At 52.6% G+C, this 17,399-nt stretch overlaps 1 protein-coding gene and 1 pseudogene across 1 annotated transcript; both read right to left on the bottom strand.

Annotated features, from left to right (window-relative positions):
- The window catches only part of LOC148182306 (uncharacterized), a 702,689-nt pseudogene that overhangs the window by 361,285 nt on the left and 324,005 nt on the right, over nt 1-17,399 (bottom strand).
- LOC148182315 (maestro heat-like repeat-containing protein family member 7) lies at nt 571-5,733 on the bottom strand. Its single transcript, XM_088068913.1, has 15 exons — nt 5,616-5,733; nt 5,204-5,268; nt 4,760-5,086; nt 4,430-4,578; nt 4,025-4,172; nt 3,631-3,818; nt 3,411-3,548; nt 3,011-3,125; nt 2,701-2,838; nt 2,292-2,468; nt 2,004-2,159; nt 1,751-1,852; nt 1,322-1,424; nt 984-1,044; nt 571-672 (listed from the first exon to the last, which is right to left on the bottom strand). The coding sequence occupies exons 1-14, from the start codon at nt 5,731-5,733 to the stop codon at nt 986-988; spliced, it is 1,983 nt and encodes a 660-aa protein (XP_087925039.1). The 3' UTR covers nt 571-672; nt 984-985.

Genomic DNA, 17,399 nt, shown 5'->3' on the forward strand with positions numbered 1-17,399 from the left:
GTCTGTTCTTCGTCATCCTGTTGACGTGCACAACAGAGGACCAAATACGGCAGGGCCTTAGACACAACTTTGGTCCCTGACACACACACAGGCTCCTTGTCCCACTACTGGCCTTCAGTAACACCTTTAACTCCACAATGCTGTGGAACCAGGCCTTCAGCACAGGGACCTTTCCAGCCTGATCTGCGCTCCTTCCTCTGCGTCTCTGCACAAAACACGGTGCAGGAGAGAACGGCAGGAGGGGCCTGTGTGTCACAGCGCTCCGGATTTGTGACCCTTCAACTCCAGACAGATGCAGGTTAAGTGAAAAAGGCAAACTGTTTATTAACAGGGATGAACTGGAAAGGGAAAGAAGGGGATGGGCATGGACTGAGGGCTGGAGGGAAGGAGCCGTCAAAAGGGAGGAAGAATAGAGGGAAAAAAGGGGATGGGCACAGTCTGAGGGCTGGAGGGAGCTATTTACAGGCTGGGAGAGGGCTGAAGCCCCGTGAGAATCCCACAGGCTCAGCTGTGCCAGTTGTCAGCTGTGCCTGGATCTCCAGTGGCACTGGGAGGTGGTGTCCTCTTCCCTGTCTCCTGCTGCTGTTTTTGGGACACTTGTTCACTGGCAAACAGCTTGGATATTCTGGTTGCTGTGGGATGGAGTGGTGTCTTTCCTTGGGGCTTCAGTGGCTGGAAGAGAGAGGAGGAGAGGCACAGTCAGGGCATGCATCTGCAGGGATCCTAGGAGACATTCCTCCCAAGGACATTGCACCTGGCTCTTGCAATGGCCACAAGAGAGGACCAGACAACAGGATCCACCAGAAGGTGCTGGCCACAACTCCCACCCATGTCCCTGAAATCTCTCAGCTCTCTGCCCACACCGCCCTCACCCAGACAGGGAACGAAGCACTCTGCAGCTGGGCCAGGGATTGCAGCTCCCTGCCCAGGCATTGCAAGTGCCCCCCGCCAGCCCCCAGTGCCAGCCCGCTGCTCTCACTCACCCTCACTGAGGGTCTGCAGCTCTTCCTTGTGCGCCCTTGTTCATGAACATCCCGACCGTCCCTGGGAACACAGAGCCTGTCAGGGCCCCGGCGGCACAGCTCCCTGCCAGCGGCGCTGCCAGCCCTGTGGCCACACGGCCTCCCGCCCCGGCAGGGCTCAGCCCGGGCCCTTGCCGCATCCTGACTCAGCCCAAGGGCACGGCTGCCAGAGGCCGGCAGCAGCCCCGAGGGCAGCCGGGGCTCCAGGGCGCCGGGCCCGGGTGCCGCTGCCGGGGCAGCAGCCGGGGCTGGGGCCGAGCTGCGGCGGGGCGGGGAGGCAGCCCGGGCTCGTGGCTCACCGATGAAGCTGACGGCCGCCTCTCGCAGGGACTCCTGTGGGCTGTCCAGATATGGCAGGGCCCGGCTCAGGTGCTCGGCCGCTCGGCTCTCGTCCTGTGCCAGCTGCAGAGAGCGGCAGGAGGGAAGGGTTGGCGCGGGCTCTGCCCCTCGGCCGGGCGCTGCCTGCGGCCAGCCCCGGCCTCCCGTTCCCTTCCCAGCCCTGAGGCCCGGCCCGCAGCCCCACTGGGCTGGGGCTCCATCGGCACCCGGCTCGGGGCCACAGGAGCCTGGAGAGGAACCCGTGTGGCCCGGGGAAGGGAGCAGCGTGTGGGGCACAGGCTGGCTCCCCTGGGTGCAGCACTGGGCCACAGCTGCCAGCCCCACACACTGAGCACAGGGGACAGGGAGCTTCTCCAGGCTGAGGCTGGGGTTTCCAGGCCGTCCTTTACCACACATTCGGCGATCTTCGACTGATCCTCTGTTGGCAGCACACACAGGAGCTCTGTGTTCTTTAAGAACCTGGCAGCACAGTGCAGGGTTTCCCGAGAGGCCTGGAGAGATGCAGAGATGCCATTGCTGCCCAGGGCACAGGAGTTGCATCCCTGTGCCAAGGCCAGGAGGAAGCTGCAGCCTGGGAGGCAGCAGGGCAGGAAGCAGCCGAGCCCCCTCCCAGAGATCCACCAGCATCACACAAAACCTCACATCAGCCACGCGCAGGTTCTCATCGTGGCAGTGCAAAATGAGTGGGAGCAGGCTCTGCTTCACAATTCTCTCCATTGCCTTTTTTCCCTCTTCCACTACCAGGTTCATGGCCTTGCAGAAGAGGTGAATGGAGAGCACCTGCACGTGGCTTTTGTCCTGGAGGAAAGAAGGAGGAAAAGATCTCAGCACCAACTTCTCCAGCCCACCTGGGCAAAGGCCTGAAAATCCACAGGGCCAAAGTTTGTGTGGGCAGTAGCCAGTGCCCGTGGCCGGGGCACAGAGCCTTACATGGTCAAAGAGAAGCACAAGTGGCTCAGCAAGCTTGGGGGCAGCCGTCCTTGATAAACGAAGATGTTTTCTCTTGAGCATATTCGTGAACACAGACAGAGACATGCTGACCACTTCTCCGTCTGTGTCACTCAGCAGCTGCAGGAAGCTTCGACACAGGCTGCGTATTGGTCTGGCCTGTGTGGAACACAAGGCTGTGCTGGGAAGCCCTGAACGGCTGCAGCGCCAAGACCGCCCTGGCACTGCAACCCCACCCTGCTGCTGCTGGGCCCAGAGGCCAAAGGCCTGTCCCAAAGCACTCAGGCAGGTGAGGCAGGAGAGCTGGGAGCAGCTGCCTCAGCTCCTGAAGCCCAGCCAGCCCAAGGGGCTGCTTTGCCCAGCACAGCTTCAGCCGCTGCCCCGTTCTCACCATCGAGGGTTCCTTGCTGAGCACCACGAGGCCTCTGAGCGCCAGGCGACGCCTCTGCCTGCACTCGCTCTGCAGCTGCCTTGATGCGATCTCAAGGACACAGTACCCACAGTCACTCAAGTTTAGGCAATCCAGGACCTGAAAGGCACAGGGCAGTGACAGGGGAGCCATCCAGCAGGAGCCTGGAACTGCACAGGGCTGGGCCCAGGCAGCAGCACAGGGCGCGGGCACCGTCCCAGGCAGCTGTGGCTATGCAAGGGGACAGGGCTGGCAGGCAGCTCAGCGAGGTAGTGCTGGCCATCGGGCTCACCTCCACAAGGAATGCCAGGGAGGACAGGTCCCAACGTGCCTCCTCCCTGATGAGCCTCCGGACAAATTGGTGTGCCACATGGCAACACAAGGGCGTCAAGTCACGGCGCATCACCCTGGATGGGGGGAAATGGCACCAAGACACTGAGGTGGGGGGTAGAGGGGGCAAACCTCTCCCAGGGATGACTCACAGAGATCTGGCCTTTCCCCAGCATCCCTGGAGGGACTGTGGGTGTTTTGGGACCATGGGGCTCCTTCTGGGCACCCTCCTCTCAGACTTCTCCAGTCTGCTCAGCCATCCCTCAATGGCAAAGCCCTCTGGCCAGGACCACAGGGACTGTGGTAGGGCACCCTGGGCACAGGGCACACATTTCAGAGGCAGTGGCGAGAAGGGGTCTCACCTGGCCAACAGACCCACGGCATAGTGCTGGGTGTCGGCACGGAGCAGCGTTTCCCAGCCACACTTGCGCTCCATGGCCATCAACTCATTGTCATAGTGCAGAAAGCAGAGCAGAGCCTTCATGGCCTGCACTGCAAACCTGTGTGCAGAGCAAAGGCCAGGTCACATTGGGTGCATTGGTGTCAGCCACAAGGGCATGGGAAGGACAGGAGGACTGGCACCTGTTGGGTTTTTTGGGAAGGTGGTGTTCCTGCTGGCATGCTCTCCAGAAGTTATCAACTTCTGCTGGCATCAGCTGTGTGGTGGTGAAAACGTGCAACAGCAGAGCCGCAAAGAGAGAGTCGGAATAATGCATCATCGCCTCATGGCTCTGAGGCACTTGCATAATCACCCAGAGCACCAGAGTTGCCTGCAAAAGAAGCACACCAAGACAGCGCTCAGTGCCGAGGCATCCATGGGGCAGGGCCCGAGGGGAGATGCAGGGGGAACAGCGGGCCCGGTGCCCCCTGAGCCTGCCCCTAGCCCAGGTTTCAGCCCAGCCTGAGGCAAGGAGAGGATGAAGAGCTGCTGGAGAAGCGACCTAGGGGACAGTCAAGGCCAGTTCCAGAAACTCACAGCCAGAGCAAAAACGTCCGTGTTGTCCTCATCAGAGGTGCAGAGGCTGCAAAGTGGCCAGTTCTCCATCACATGGAGCAGAGTTGGCAGCACCTTCTCCATTGCTGGTCCTGATGAGGCTATGGTTTGCCACATCACTGCAGCAGCTCTGTGGGATCAGAGCTCTGTGTCAGGGGTGTCTGAGTCACAGAGCCATGCCCTGTGTAGCTGTGGGGTCCCAGGTGACAAAGCCCCAGTGCCCTGAGGGGCAGGGAGGGAGCATTGGCAGCAGCCTCAGGAAACAGAGGGGCCCGAGGCTCCTGGACCTCTCTGCCTGTTGGGCAGAGCCCATTGGACAGGCTGTGCAGGGCAATGGGCCCTAAAGGCCGGTGAGCCCTGAGCTCTCAAGGCACGTGGGCCCCATACCTGTCACACGATGGGGCACAGCGCAGGAGGGTCAGCACCACATCGTCCGGGTGTTCTTCAGCCAGCCTCACGATGTTAGTGGGCAGCCTGGCATCCACCGTAACGGAGCACATAAGACGCTGGTGAATGCTCCGTACAATAGCTGGCACCTAGAGTAGGAATGGGGAAGACTTGGAGCGCTGTCCAAGGCAGCAACTTCCCCAGCTTCTCCCAAGAAGTGCTTCCCTTCCCGCCACACTGTGCTGGCCTCAAAAGCTGAGGGGGCCCTGTGGATGTGGCTTGAAGGGGCACACGATCGTGGCAGACCTCCAGTTCTGGCCCCTGGCTGGCTACCTGCTGGTCAGAAGGAACACCCCCCCTTTCAAAAACATCCATATTAGGTGCATGACTCATGGTGGGAGAGGGCATAGTGTCAGTATTTGTGATGCCCTGAGTCTCTCTGGTGTTTGGAATGGCCATGTCCTCAGTCAGTGCCACATCAGAGTTTGCCCTGTCATCACTCACCGCAGCATCAGAGTCTTGTGAGGGCGCAGCTGAATCTGGGCTGACATCAGGCTCTGCCTGGAGCTCGGTCAGCCCGGAGTCAGGCTCAGCTGTGCCCTCAGTTCCCATGGGGCTGATCTTTCTGCGCCGAATTGGCAGGAACTGGCGGAACCTCTGTGCAGAATGAACAAAGGACAGGGAAGAGAGGCATGTTCCAAGGAGTGCTCCATGTGCAGAGCTGGGCTGAGCAGTGCCAGCAGGCCCAGCCCAGGTGGGGATGGCTGCAGGTACCTTCAGCATTTTGTGAAAGCGGCCATGGGCGGGTTCCTGCTCTTGTGTCCCGTCCATGGCTGCATCTGTCAAAGAGCAGCCAGAGCTGAGGGGCTGCGGGAGAGGCCGGAGAACACAGCCCAGCCCTGCACTCCCCAGGCAGGGACAGCCCTGGGGTGGCTCAGGGGATGGAGCACGGTCACTGCCAGGGGTCAGACCCAGCCCATATTCCGTCCTGCCCTTGGGAATGTCCACATGGGATGGGATGGGATGGGATGGGATGGGATGGGATGGGATGGGATGGGATGGGATGGGATGGGATGGGATGGGATGGGATGGGATGGGATGGGATGGGATGGGATGGGATGGGATGGGATGGTGCGGGGCCCAGCTGGCTGCAGCTTCAGCCCTGTGGCCCAGCTCTGCCACTCACCATCCTGCCCTTGCTGGAACTGCTCCAGCTCTTCAGGGTGTTCTGCTGGGGCAGCTCCAGGGTCTGTGTTCCTGTTCCGTCGGAACACTCTGAATAGGCTGAAGAATCTGCCCGCCATGCCAAAATCGGGCCTTGGGAGCACCTTCTAAAGAGATGTCAATGGAAAGCTCCGGCTCACCAAGACCCACAGTCTGCTCACAACGTGAGCTGTAGGAGTTACGCCTCAGAAAAGCTCCGGGTCAGGCACTAACGAGTGGGCTGTGTGGGGGCTCCTCACAGCACCGCTCTGGCGCGTCCTGTCCCGTCGCATGCACCAGGCACTCTGGTGTGGTCTTGTCACCGCCAGCTCTTGTCCATTCCACCGTTCCATTCCACGGTTACCAGGCTGCGCCGTGTCACTAACGGCCCTTGCACGCCCTGCCACCTTCCTGGTTCCGCCCCCACCCCCCCCCAAGGTGCCCAGGTTGGAAGGAATCCCTTGCCCAAAGTGTCTAAGACAGCCTGACAGGATCTTTAGGAACACCTCATACCATCAGCAAACGCTGCCCTGCTCTGCAGGCTCAGGGCAGCAGAAGGAGCCCCCAGGGCTGCCGACGCAGCCGCAGCAGGAAGGGCACGGGGCCTTGCACAGAATCTGTACAGGGGCCTGGCAGCACTGAAATCAGCAAGTGTGGCAGAGTCCCCACCGAGGCAAACCTGCCACCCCAGCCGAGCCCTGGCAGTGCTGGTGCCCTTCTCCTGCCCCAGAGACCTGTGCCCCTGGGGGGTTTCTGTGCCAGAGGGCCAAAGCCAAAGCCCCCGTGCATTGGGGGCTGGGCTCCTTCCTTCGGGGTCTTGGCAGGAGCTCCTGGAGCTATTGCTGGCCACTCCTGCTATCTGTCAGATGATGTTGCTCCTTCCTGGAATGATGTTTTTCATGGAAGGGGTTTGCAGTAGCACAAAAACACCATCAGCTGCTGAGTTTCCTGGGATGGCTAGATTGTACAGAGGCACTGTCCTGTATCAGTGGGATCTTCTCTGTCTTTTTCTGGGACAAACATTGGCCCAGTCTCTGATGTTCAAGGTTCCAGTTGCTGTGTGTCTGTCTGTGTTACAGCTGATGCAAGGCAAACATTTCCTCCAGACACAGAGTCCTGCTTGAACAGTCACAGAGCTACATCTATTTTTACATTATATTAGTAATTTTAATTTTTTTTAAGTTTTCCAGAGCCTGCTGACTGTTTTCAAGGTTTTCTCTCTATCCCCAGTGCACATTCTCCAGAAATTGTGCTTTCACATCCTTTTGCATTTATTAAAGTTACCTTCAATGACCAGTCAATCAAAGCCCTGGGAAAACTTCAACTTCAAGGTGAAACCGGGCAAAATATTTATCTCCCACATCTGAAGCCATGAATTGCCAAGTACTGTCCCCAGTACACCTGTAGGTGTGCTGATGCCATTTCAAAGCGGTTGCCAATGAAAACAAATTTTAATATATTTTGTAGTTTCCACATTGGAATTAAAATCCTTGACTAGAAAAATCACATGTCAAAATTTTTAGGACTCTTACATATAAAGCTGTCATTTTCACCCTGCATTTTAGAGTCTCTGAACAGTCACAGAAGGTTTTAGTTCTAGACAGTACAGAAAAAGTCCTTGGTGTTCGGCTATACTTTTATATCAGCATATACTCCTGATGATTATTTTAGGCAGGAGCAGCAAACTCAAGAATGAGCCAAACAGGCTGTTCCTGTGTTCTCATGTCCTGAGTCTCTCTCTCTCTGTGTCACGATGGTGCCAAGGCCGCTGCCTTGGGACACCTGAATGTGGAAGGCGAGCCCGCCCTCAGGCACGGCCATCCAAGTCAGTCACAGGCACAGGCTGCAGCTGAAGCTGCCAAGCGTTGCTGTGAGGCTGGCAAGTCAAGAGAAAGCCATTGTGGCCAATTCTGCTGAAGCCTTTTGCCAAACCAAGACAGCTGTGCCCACAGCCTCCCCCTGTTTGGCAGCCGGCTGCTGCGGACGCCTCAGTGCGCAGGTGCCGACGTTGGGGCTGCTGCTGTTCCTGTGCCCACTCTGCTGCTGTTTCTGTGGGCTCCAGAGCCGCTTGGGCAGCAGCGACTGGGCAGCCCTGCTGGAGGAGACATCGCCGCCCTCCCCATGGTGGCAGCAGCTCAGCGGGCCCCGAGCTCTGTGTCAGGGGGACCTCGGTCACAGCAGCGTGGCCTGGGCAGCCGCGAGGGCCCGGCCTGGCCGCCAGCCCTGCCTCTGCCCACTGCCCCTTATCGCAGGCACCCAGTGGCCGTGGCCTGGCAGCACCCCCTGCCCTCCATGTCCCCAGCCGGCCCAGCCTGGGCACCTCGGGCTGTCCCCACCCTCCTGGAGGGGTGGTGTCCCAGCCTCGAGGGCTTCTGCTGCAGGCCTGGGAGACATTTTGGGGAAGCGCCAGAACAGTCACAGAGCTACATCTATTTTTACATTATATTAGTAATTTTAATTACTAAAACAGCTGGGTGTCAGGAACCAGGCTGCTGCCCAGGGGCTGCTTATGGCCTCTGACACCGAGTTCCTCAGGTCTTCCCACCACCCCGGCCCCTCAGGGGCCTCCTGTCCCCTCGGAGCCTCCTTCCACCCGCTCCCTCACACATCCCCTTGTGCCTTCCCACTGCCTTGTCCCGTCAGGGCCTCCACAGCCCCTCATCCCTTCATGGCCTCCCAGCACCCTGTTCCCTCAGGGTCTCCCCCAGCGTGGCCCGGCAGCAGCGCCGCAGCCCCACAGGAGCTCCAGAGGAGCTGGATCAAGAGGCACCTGGGAGCCCTCAGCAACCCAGCCAGCACCACACGGGCACGAGGACACAGAATGCACTTCCTGGCTGGGACAGGAGTTGTGCCTTCAGCAAAACCACCAAAGGCCAAGGGGCTTCTGGCCATTTTCCCTTCACCACTGCACACCCCAGCAGGTTGCTGAGCACAAGCACCCTTTTCCCTCTCTTCCCCGATATCCTGCGGACCTTGGGCAGCAAAAGAAAGCTCCTGGGAGTCTGTGTATTTATAACATATCCTATATTTACATAGTAAACAAAAACAAAAATAAGGAAAGAACAATTTTGAAGAAAAATAAAATTCTGGCTGGCTCAGGTGGCCCCAGCAGACAGAGCCTCCCAGATCAGCTCTCAGCAGAGCTCCAGCAGCGCATCCAGTCAAGGCCTGAGAGATGAGACCGTGTCCTCTATGCCACGTGGAACTGATCTTGCAGGTTTCCAAAGATGGAATATTGAGTTCTCTCTACTGCCTGGAGGATACAAAGTTTTTGAATTGCCAGGCTTCTGATGGCGGGGCTGATGTTATGTGCCATGTCTTCAAGGGCTGGAAGAGAGGAACAGAGCTGTTAGCGTTCAGGAACACACATAGTCACGGAATGATTATATGAAGGTGCTTTATTGAAGAGCTCTGGGTGTCAGGGGTACACATACCCAAATCTGACCCATCTTGGTTTTGAGCTGAACATGTTTTATACTCTATCGTTATATAACTTACGTATTAATTATTAAACTTCCATTGTTCTATTGCATGCATTGTTTTTACCCAGGCATGGATTTCTCGTGATTCTCCCCAGCCCCCTAACATTGTTCCTCATGTTCTTTAAACAATAATTACAGCTAATCACATCTAACAATTGTATCATTTATCATCTACTGATTACACAGGTGCAGTTTGACCTGATCTTTAGCAAGCACAAGGCCTAACATTTCCCTGGACCTACTTTTCCCAGGGCTTGACAAGCCTACCTTTCTTTATAAGTCCCTGAATTTTCTAAGATTTTAAGACCTTTTACTATCACAGGTATTAGAGCCTTATTCAACACTGAAAATGTTGCTCCTGTATCTCTTAGAAATTCCACTTCTTTTTCTTTATTCTCTCGATTGGGAGCTATAACCAGAGGGTCCCCTAGGGTAGGGCACACTGGTCCCCTTCAGTCTTCTTTTACATGAGCAACCTCCCTCTTTCCTTTCTGATCATCTCTCCTCTGTTCATCACTTTTTCTTACTTCTGGGCACTGATTTTTCCAGTGTCCAAATGTCTTGCAAAATGCACATTGATCCCTTCCCAGTTGGGGTGGTCCTCGTTTTGGTGGACCTTTTTCTTTCTCCCCCTCCTTCACTAATGCCACCAATTTTCTCATCCCCTGTTTATATCCTTCCTCTCAATTGCTAAAGACCCTCCAGGCTTCATCCACCAGGGTTTCCAGATTCCGGCGGTCTGGGCCTCGCATCTTCTGGAGCTTCCTCCTGATATCTTCTGTGGATTGTCCTAAAATCAAATTTATTAGCTGCTGCATTCCTTCACTCGATCGTGGGTCCAGGCTGGTATGTTTCCGCATTGCATCGCACAGTTGATCTAAAAATTCAGAAGGTGTTTGAGAAGGACCTTGTTTAATAGCATATAGAGCTGATTAATTTATAGTTCTGGGAATTGCTCTTTCCAACCCTTTTACTGTTAATTTCTGATATCCTTGTAACTGTCTTAGTCCCCCTTGTTCATTGGGATTCCAGCCAGGATCTTGAAGGGGAAATACATGCCTAACATCCTCCTGTGTTGTCCTACAAGCATCCTCAGCTAGGTCTTTAGCTAACTTTAATACTAATAGTTTTTCTGTCTCTGTCAGGGCATCAAGCAGTAGCTGTAAATCTGCCCAATCTGCTGAAAGCTGCTTAACCATAAACCTCAGTTTCTTAGCAACACCTACTGAATCACTCCGATAACTCTTAGCAATCTTTTCCCAAACCTCCAAATCCATCGTAGAAATGGACTAATGGACTAATTGACTAATCTTGTTGTTCCCTCAGGGGTCATTGCTTCTCTCAGAGGTGCTTGTATAATCTCTTTAGCCTGCTTTCGGGTCCTGGATGCTACAGGGCTTGGTGGGGGAGACATAGAAGTCTTGGTACTTGATGAGGAAGGCCCAGGCTCCTCATCCTCACTGTCACCGCTCAGCAATGGTGGTTCTGAGCCTGCTTCCTCTTCCACCTTCCCCCTCTCTCTAACATTCTAAGAGGTGGTCTTAGTAAGTTTGCTGTTTCCCATTCCAAAACTTCTGTTTGGTATACTTTATCAGGGTGAGTGCATCTTTGATTAATTGAGCATGTTCTACAACACTGTTTAGGCTTTCCCTCTTGAGCTTTGTTACCTTTCTCCAGGGCCAGTACCAAGGGATCAGACGGTGGTCTAATCCCACAATCTCTCTGCCACTCGGGGTGGCCACAGAGGGTAAAAAAACATATCAGAATAAGTCACTTCCAGCCACTTGTGTTCATGCCGGAGGAAAAGCATTAACTGTGTTATAAACGCAACAGCAAAATAGGGTTAATATAAAAAGCGATTTATTATAAAGCAATTCCAATCATAAGCAACGAGAGAAAAACCACAATAAATAAATCAGCGCAGTGCCGGGTGGACAGGGGTCTGTACCCAGAGGTACAGATTTTCCCAAATCCACGAAGGAGGGACTGCGGCCCGGGGTTTTTATAAGGATTTTTGTATCCTGAGGCAAAACCCGGGATGGGCACAGTCCAACAAAGAGTCTAGGTGTGAGGGTGAATAGACTTCCTGGATCCGTCGAGCTGAGTCAATGGTTGACGGGGCAGAGTCCTTTTACATGCTAACGGCTCTGAGTGTCTTCTGATTGCATCTCCGGGGGGAGGGGGAATGGCCAATTTGGGTGCGGAGCAGATGGATATCTCAGCCAGGCTGCTCTCGTTGTCTGGTTTGATTGCCTGTGTCTTGCTCTTTATTTCGTGCTGATAAGCGTCGCTGTAGGTCGTTACCACCTGACTCGGGAAGGAATCTTTAGATCATGCTACATTTTGTATCTTTACAGTATTATAAATATAACATATATTTCTTTATTCTCCTTCACGAATTTTTATCTAATGCCATATTTATCACAGTCCCCCGCCTAATAATTTATCACATTAAAAATTCGTGTTATCTCATTTATTTTCAATGGGGAGGACTGGGGACTTTTAACAATATTCGTCCTCCTCCCAGTCTTTTAGAGAATCTTCACAGTACAATTTTCCCCCATAGTACACGTTTTTAATTTTGCTTTATCATAACACAAAGGGTTGACATTATAGTATGCCAGAAAAGTAGACTGTCTTTTTCTTCCTATCCATACAGTTTTATTACATTGGCCACAGGTTGGGATCAGAGGAAGCATTCCAGCTTCTCTCTTATATATGAAGTGGGAAGCTTTGGTCTTTCCTCCTGTAGGAGTCTTTGACTGCCCGTCTTTAAGACCTGCCCCTGAGTGGTAACACCAGACCTCCCCCTTCAATTCACAGAGACCATACCGAGTACCGTTAGACAAGCAGAACCCTTTTTGTTGTCCCGGAGGACAGTCAATTATTTGTCCGGTATCTGTGGCAGTCAGGCACTGCTCACACTTCCCCAGGGGACGCTCCCCCGGAGGTACCTCGGGAATTATTCCCTTGGTCAAGCACACGGCTAGACTCAGGACAATCAGGATTCCCCACCGGTGTATCCCTCTGCCTTGCCCTTCGCCCGTACAGAAATATACGGCGGGGATTACCATCTTCTCGGCAGCAAGGATATTCTTCAGGGGCCCTTGTAGTCCTAATGGCGTACCTTCTCTTGAAAGTAGCCCACTGAGACAATTTAATTGTATCTGTCCCACACGGTACCTTGACTGTCTTTCGGCACTCGATCGCTAGTGCTTCTGCTTTGGTGTCTAATTTTCCCTTTATCCCCTTTTGGTAAATCAGGTACCACTCAGGAGAGTCAAGTTCTAAAAACCCCGCTCGGGTGGCAAGTATTAGGAGACGGCTAGTCTCCTCCTGTTCCTTAGTCAGACCACCGGTACACAATCCCTTGGGCCTGTACCCTCCCCAACAGTGGGTTACCCAAATTTGTTTACAATAAACACACTTAAAATGTATAAAAGGAAAACAATCACAATCTGTGTTGATGCAACTTATCTGGTCGTCACTGGTCATTTGTGGTGACACTGAAGCTTAATTTTTAGCTCTCCCGGAGGGGTGGTGATTTTCCACTCGGAGGTGTTGCAATCCTTGACCTTTTTCACCCTGGATGAATGTGTCCAGCCCCTTTCTGCAGTCCGGACAGCAGTGTCAGTGGTGAGGAGAACGAGGAATGGTCCTTCCCAGTGTGGGGTGAGGGGAAGCTCCTTCCAAGCTTTGATGAGGACTTTATCCCCAGGCTGTATCTGGTGTATCGCGAATCCCAGAGTGGCACTTTGGGGAATAAGCCCTTGCTTTTGAAGGTCCGTGAGTCTGTGTAGATGGTCCCCTTCCTTCTTTTTAGCCTCCGGAGGGCTCTCAGGAGAGCATAGAGCTCGCAAGCTTGTGCGGACCAGCTTGCTTTCAAGGGACTTGATTCTACAACTTCCCCGGATGCACCATTTATTATCGCATATCCCGACTTTCTCTTTCCCTCAATAACTTTCGAAGGTCCATCTATAAACCACTTCTCTCCCTCTTCTAACTCCTGATCCTCTAAGTCTGGTCTTATTCTGGTCTGCAGCTCCACAGTCTCAGTACAATCGTGTAACAATTTTTCTGGAGGTTCACCGAACAGGAACTGAGCAGGATTTTGGGCAGAAGTGGTTTTTAATTCTAAACCAGGTGAGCTGATTAAAATGGCTTCATATTTCAGAAACCTGGAATCAGTCAGCCACTTCTCTGCTTTTTGCTGCAAGATGTTTCTCACATCGTGGGGAGTGTAAACTACCAGGGGAGCTCCAAAAGTTACTTTCCTAGCCTCTCCCACTAACAGAGCCACTGCTACAATCGCCTGTAAACACGTAGGCCAGCCCCGACTAACAGGATCTAAGATCTTTGAGAGAAACCCTATAGGCTTCTTTTTTTCTGCCCATTCCTGGGTCAGGACTCCCTGTGCTGTTTGTCCACTCACATCTACAAACAACTGAAATTCTTTATTTGTATCTGGTAGAGTTAGTACGGGGGCAGTCATAAGAATATTTTTCAATTTCTGGAAATTAGACTCATCCTGTTCAGTCCACTTCAGCCTGTCAGTGTTCAACCTTTCATACAAAAACTTCACTTTCTCACTGAAACCCTCAATCCACTGCCTGCAATATCCCAAGAGCCCTAAAACTTGTCTAATTTGCCTTGCAATATCCCAAGAGCCCTAAAACTTGTCTAATTTGCCTTTTTGTTCTCGGTGCAGGCAACGCAAGGATGACTGCCACTCTCTCAGGGTCCAGGAATCTCTTTTTCCCTTGAGATATCCAATGTCCGAGGTATTTTATTTCAGGCTCTGTGAATTGCAGCTTGGATTTTGAGACTTTCAAACCTTTCTTTCCTAAAAAGTTCAACAAGGCAATTGTGCTTTTCCTCACACTTTCCTCAGTCGGTCCAGCTATCAACAAGTCATCTACATACTGCAAAAGCTTTGTCCCGCCCTCAGGAATAAATTGGGTTAGCAACTGTTCTAAAGCCTGCCCGAAAAGGTTCGGAGACTCCACGAACCCCTGGGGGAGGACCGTCCACCTTAGCTGCTGCTTCCGGTTTGTATCTGGGTCCTCCCACTGAAATGCAAAATAATTTCTACTCCTTTCATCCAGAGGGCAAGTCTAAAAAGCATCTTTCAAATCAATCACACTGTACCACACATCTTCTGGTGAGAGTCTATTTAGTAAAGTATAGGGGTTGGCCACCACCGGGAATCTAGTCCGGGTCCTAGCGTTTACCGCTCTTAGGTCCTGGACCAATCGGAAACTGCCATCCGTCTTCCTTACAGCCAGGATGGGGGTGTTATGTTGAGACATGCAAGGTTCTAAAGTACCCCCTTTTAGGAGGTCATCAATTACTTGTTTCAACCCCCTTTTCCCCTCCATCGGGATGGGATATTGTTTAACCCTTATAGGGTCCTCAGGGTTCTCGATTTCTATTTTGATAGGTTTGATATCTAGCTTTCCTACCTCTCCTTTTGAATGCCATACTTCAGGGTTAATCTCCTCCTCATCCTTAGGAGTCAGCTTAAATATTTTCACTACCAATTCAGATTTTTTAATCATGATATTAATTCCTAAAGCGACAATCATGTCCCTCCCCAACAAATTGTAATCAGCTTCTTCCACTAATAACAGATTCCCTAAGCAAATTTTATTTTCAGATTCTATTTCTACATCCTTTATTACGGGCACTTCGAAGGGGTCCCCCTTTGCACCGATTATAAAAACTTTTTCTCTGCTAGCCACACATCCATACGGCAATTTCTGCAGGGTACTTCTCTCCGCCCCAGTATCCACAAGAAAACTTACCTCCTGTTGTTGGGGGCCCACTTTTAATTTTATCAAGGGCTCTTTGGATGTTCTGGTCTCCAAATTGAAGAGCCCCCGACACCCCTAATCCTCTTGAAAAATTTTCTCGTCCTTTATTCTTTGTCTACAATTCCGCTGAACGTGTCCTACCTGTTTACAGTAGTAGCATTCAGGGGGTTCTCTCCGTGGGGTCGGGGCTGCCCGGTGAGGACCTCAGGGTTTTCTGGGCAGTGTTTTAAACTTACCTTGTGCCTGCTCCTGTTTCTGGACCTCCTTTACTGCAGCTACTAAAACCTTAGCTTGCAATTTCTGCTTCTCATCTTCTCTCCTCATGTATACTTTTTGAGCTTCCCTTAGGAGCTCCTGGAGGCTTTTATCTTGCCACCCCTCAATTTTTTCTAATTTTCTCCTAATGTCCTCCCAAGATTTAGCAACAAATTGTGTTTTTAACAGAACCTCCCCCACAGGAGAGTTCGGGTCAGTTCCAGAGTAGATTTGTAAACTTCGCCGTAGTCTCTCGATCCATTCAGTGGGTGATTCCTCTTTCCCTTGACACTCTCCAAAAACTTTGCTAATATTCTGGCCCCTAGGAACTGCTTCTCTTATACCTTGAATAATTATGCTCCTCAAATCTACCATGTTCCATCTGCCTTCCTCCGTCTGTGCGTTCCAGCTCGGGCTTACGCTAGGCCGTTTCTGGTTGCCTGGCGTCCCCTGTGGATTGCGTCTGTCCCAGTCCCTGATACCGGCTTGTTTAATCATCTCTCTTTCCTCCTGATTAAACAATGATCTTAGGATTGCCATAAGATCATCAAAGGTATAAATACTACTCCCTAAAAATTCGTCTAACCTCTCAGCCACACCAAAAGGATCATCCAACAACTGCCCCATCTCTTTTTAAATGCCCTTACGTCTCTGGTGTTAAGGGGTACATTCACAAAACTGATCACTCCCGGGGCCGTCGGTACTTCCCTAAGAGGGAACAACCGGTGCCCTTCTTTATTCTCTCCCCACTCATCACCCATCATTCTCGCTCTCAAACGGGTTCTACTTGCGGGAGGGGAGCTGGTGATTGTGAGTTGTTTCCCCGTTATCAATTGTGGGAACTCCGCCACCACCCGGTTGACGGGAGGGATCCCCTCCCTTATATGGGGGGGTCCCGGTTGTGACGGCAGGACCGGCAAGGACGGATAGAGTGATCCCCAGCCTTGCGCAGGAGAAACCTCCGAAGAGGCTACTGTGGCTATGGTGTTCGCAGGCGGGGACAGGGGAAGGGCTGCCGGCATAGCTGCCGGCACCGAGTCTCCCGCTCGGGATGTATGCATCTCAGTGGGTTGGTCTCGGGGGCCCAAAGGTGCTGAAGGCACCACTTGATCTACAGAGGAAGGTCCAGCCGGTCCATGATATGGGGGTGGTAAGTGGTCGAGGGGTTCCCAGGATTCAGCTCTCGACTCACGTTTTTCTTTTTGTTTTATTGGGAATAGCCCTACTCTGGCGTTTAACCAGAGTTTAGCATATTCCTTCTCCTCGGGATCCGAGGGGACCTTGTTCTCCGCATAGGAGAATAATTTATTACACGTCCATTTTTCGAATGTGCCTAACACTGGCCAAGTGAGGTGACTTCTCAGTTCTTGTCCTCCCCAAACCTCCATACAGTAATGTATCAATTTTGCCTTGGATTTTCCCTTTCTCTGGGGACAATCTTCCCAGTGTTTTAACATCCAACCCAAGGGGCTTTCCAGTGGGATGTCTAGTGATCCCTCCCCCTGATCGGAGGGGCTTTTCTCTGTGGTCTTTTTTTGAAGCTTACTCTTTTTCTGCCCCATATTTCGTATATATATATAAGATTTCTTACCAGTCTTCGACTCCTCTGTGAGTCTGTTTCTGTTTCTGCGTTGTGACTTTTTTGCGCTTACCCGAGGAATCAAACTTTGCCGATACTCACCCTTCAGCGAGCTGAGCTGAGGTCTCTTGTAATCGGCGCTTTTGATCCTCTTCCGGACCTATACCTTGATCCGTTAACTAAAAGAGTTTATCAGTTCCCGAGCTCAACAGGACGTATCCTTCCCCTTTTAGTCCCTTGTGATCAGTCCCCCGAGACGCCCTTTCGTCTCAGGTTTTTACAAGCGTGTTGAGAAAAAGCTTTCACTTTGGATCGCTTCCTTCGCGGCCGGCCAATTCCCTCACGGGAGGATGGAAACGCGGCCTTGAAGTCCACACTCGCTTCGTGATCAGATCACCTCTCACACACTCGCCCAATCACCCACTCAACCAGCAGTACTTACAGCTATTTTCCTGCGTGGATGTCTTCGTGCACAGCAGACGTTTTACGAGTGAAACAAGCCGTGGCTTCCCGAAGGCTCCGTGCCTTCCCGAGCTCTCTGCTCCGGATCAGTTTCCCTTTTATTGTGGTTTATCTCAGCCTAAATTTAGTTTGGATGTCGGAACGAGCTACGGGGCTTCTCAACTCACCAGGCCGCA

Source organism: Pseudopodoces humilis, chromosome 33 (genome assembly GCF_049639895.1).
Source record: "Pseudopodoces humilis isolate 2021_Gansu_Grassland_sample_001 chromosome 33, ASM4963989v1, whole genome shotgun sequence".
NCBI lineage: Eukaryota > Metazoa > Chordata > Aves > Passeriformes > Paridae > Pseudopodoces > Pseudopodoces humilis.